General features: G+C 36.7%; 1 protein-coding gene across 1 annotated transcript; it reads left to right on the top strand.

Moving 5' to 3' along the window:
- Positions 1-1,276: 1,276 nt before the first annotated feature.
- On the top strand, positions 1,277-2,230 carry LOC139327386 (olfactory receptor 5AR1-like). Its single transcript, XM_070957204.1, has one exon. The coding sequence runs from the start codon at positions 1,277-1,279 to the stop codon at positions 2,228-2,230; it is 954 nt and encodes a 317-aa protein (XP_070813305.1).
- The last annotated feature ends 439 nt before the right edge of the window (positions 2,231-2,669 follow it).

Here is a 2,669-nt window from a genome sequence, read left to right as displayed (position 1 = left end):
TGACAAGTTATTCCCACTTTCTAACTGGAGATTTTTCTATGGCATCTGTTTAGAATTGCTAAACTACCATGAGATAGTTTAACATCTCAACCAGTTACTGCATTGTTCTTATCTTTTAAGCAGGGGGTGTAGGCAACTCCCCCTTTCTGCTCTTAATCATTTACAATTATCTAAGCAGTTCTGTTACTTTTGGATGCTGTATTACCGGTCTCATGAATGAAAACTGACCTACCAATATTTTAATACATGGGTTACTAAAACCTCTTATTTGACTCTGGATTTGAGCCAGAATGAAGAACTTCAAATAAGAGGTTTTAGTAATCTGTATATTAAAGTATTTGTGGGCTACTTTTATAGGAAAGAATTAATATACAGTACTGTATAGACAACTATATCAGATCAGAAGTTATTGCACTCAACTTAGATGTTTTCAGATGAAATTATTTCAATCCATACTTGGGACCATATAAAAATCAGTATTGCTTTCAACATATGCAGAAGATACTCCGGAATCAGAAGCAATGATAGTCAATGAAAATAGCTTTTAAAACACATAATCTATAAAATATGACAGTCAAATGCATTAAGTGAAACAAGAAATATGACTTGGAATGTCTTGGAATCTACCAGTACCCTGAAAGCAGGTGACTTTATTTTATTTTTTTAATTCAGAGGCTTCTCAAGAAAGAAGGGGAAAGAAGGTTTATCAGCAATTCAAAATTTATACAATATTTTTAACATTCATTCCATCATAGATTTTTATAAAAATAGTCACACAACTAGCACAGAGCATTAATATGAATTCTCACGTACAATGCACCAGCAAATGAAATAAATATTAGAATAGCTGTACACACTGCCCTGATTTGTATTTTTGTTTAACGCAAATTTAACAAACATTTAGATGTGTCCAATATTTTAGCTTGTCTGGGCCACACTGAATGAAGAGGAATTGTCTTGAGCTGCATATAAGATGTATAATGTAGTAGTTAATGTATATAAATAACAAACCTCCTTTATTTGGGGGGTTTTGTAGGGCTGCATTACTAGCTGTCCAGGGCCGCATGCGGTCCCTGGGCCCCGGGTTGGACAAGCCTGATTTAGATGAATACAGTGGAAATGTGATCCTGGTCCTCGTGGTTATTTTTTATAGAGAAACCAAGATAGATGGAACTCTAAAGAAAGCAAATCTTCTTTCCTTCCTTTGATAGATTTTTTAAAAAAGACATTTCACATTCAGCTAATATTCTGAACCCAGCACCCATTGTGAAAGATCATGGATAAAGGAAATGATTCTGTTATTACCGAATTCATTCTTCAGGGATTCACAGACAATCCCAAAATGCAACTTGTTCTTTTTTTTATCTTCCTCTCAATTTATCTCATTGCGCTGTTAGGGAATCTTGGAATGATTCTACTGATATGCACTAACACCCAACTTCATAAACCCATGTATTACTTTCTGGGTAACCTCTCCTTTGTTGATCTCTGCTGTTCCTCAACCGTTGCTCCTAGAATGCTGATTGATTTATTAAGTGAAAGTAAAAGGATTTCCTACAATGCCTGTGCTACACAGCTCTTTTTCTATGTGTTTTTTGTAGACATAGAATGTGTTTTGTTGGCTGTGATGGCCTATGACAGGTATGTGGCCATCTGTAATCCACTTCTCTATTCAGCGGCAATGTCCAAAACGCTCTGCCAACAATTGATTGCTTTTGCATATTGCATAGGCTTAATGGATACAATAGTATACACTACCTCTACATTCCTACTCACATTCTGCAGGTCAAATGTTATTAATCATTTCTTTTGTGATATGCCTCCACTATTTGTACTCTCCTGTTCTGACACCTATGTTAATGAGCTTGTGCTGCTTATCATTGATGGCTTCATTGAAGCATGCAGCATTTGTATGAGTCTTATATCCTATGTTTATATTGTGGTTACAATCCTAAGAATGCACTCCGCTGAGGGCAGGCGCAAGGCATTTTCCACCTGTGCTTCTCACCTGACAGCTGTTGGGATATTCCACGGGACCATAGTCTTCATGTACATCCGGCCCACCTCCAGCTACTCCATGGACCAAGACAAATGGGCCTCTATGTTCTACACGGTCGTGATCCCCATGCTCAACCCTTTGATCTACAGCCTGAGGAACAAGGAGGTGAAAGATGCTGTGATAAAATCAGTCGGCAATGTATGGACTTTTAAAGGCAGGAAACCCAAATAAATGTAGGGAACAATTTCATTCAGTAATAACCTCTGACCCTTCTAAAGAGGAATAATGTCACTGGGTAAAAGAAATACATTGTATTGTAATGTTCTGTGACCTTTTATACTTCTGAATATTATCTCAATAACAATCATAACTTACTTAACATAGTAGACTTAACTAACAATAGTCTCAATCCTGCTGAACCACTTTTTCAGTTTAATCAGATAAACTTTGCACTTCTGGCTCTTAGCCGCTTCCCAGGCTCTTCAGCCACCAACAATGGTAGCATAACAAAAGACCACAAAATGAGGGTTTCTAGTTTCATAAAGCAAGATGGCTAACTGTATGAATCACAGGATTAAAACCTTGCATAATTTTTGATTGTAGAAAGCCCAAGGCTGAAAGCCTATATAAGTATTCAGAGTTCTACGCAAGTAAATTAAAAGTTATTAGT

This window comes from Pituophis catenifer, unplaced genomic scaffold, assembly GCF_029215685.1.
Source record: "Pituophis catenifer annectens isolate HBS135680 unplaced genomic scaffold, rPitCat1.0.hap2 SCAF_1, whole genome shotgun sequence".
NCBI classification, from domain to species: Eukaryota; Metazoa; Chordata; class Lepidosauria; order Squamata; family Colubridae; genus Pituophis; species Pituophis catenifer.
Note: the sequence above shows the minus strand (reverse complement) of the source record. Positions and strands in the feature narration are given on the sequence as shown.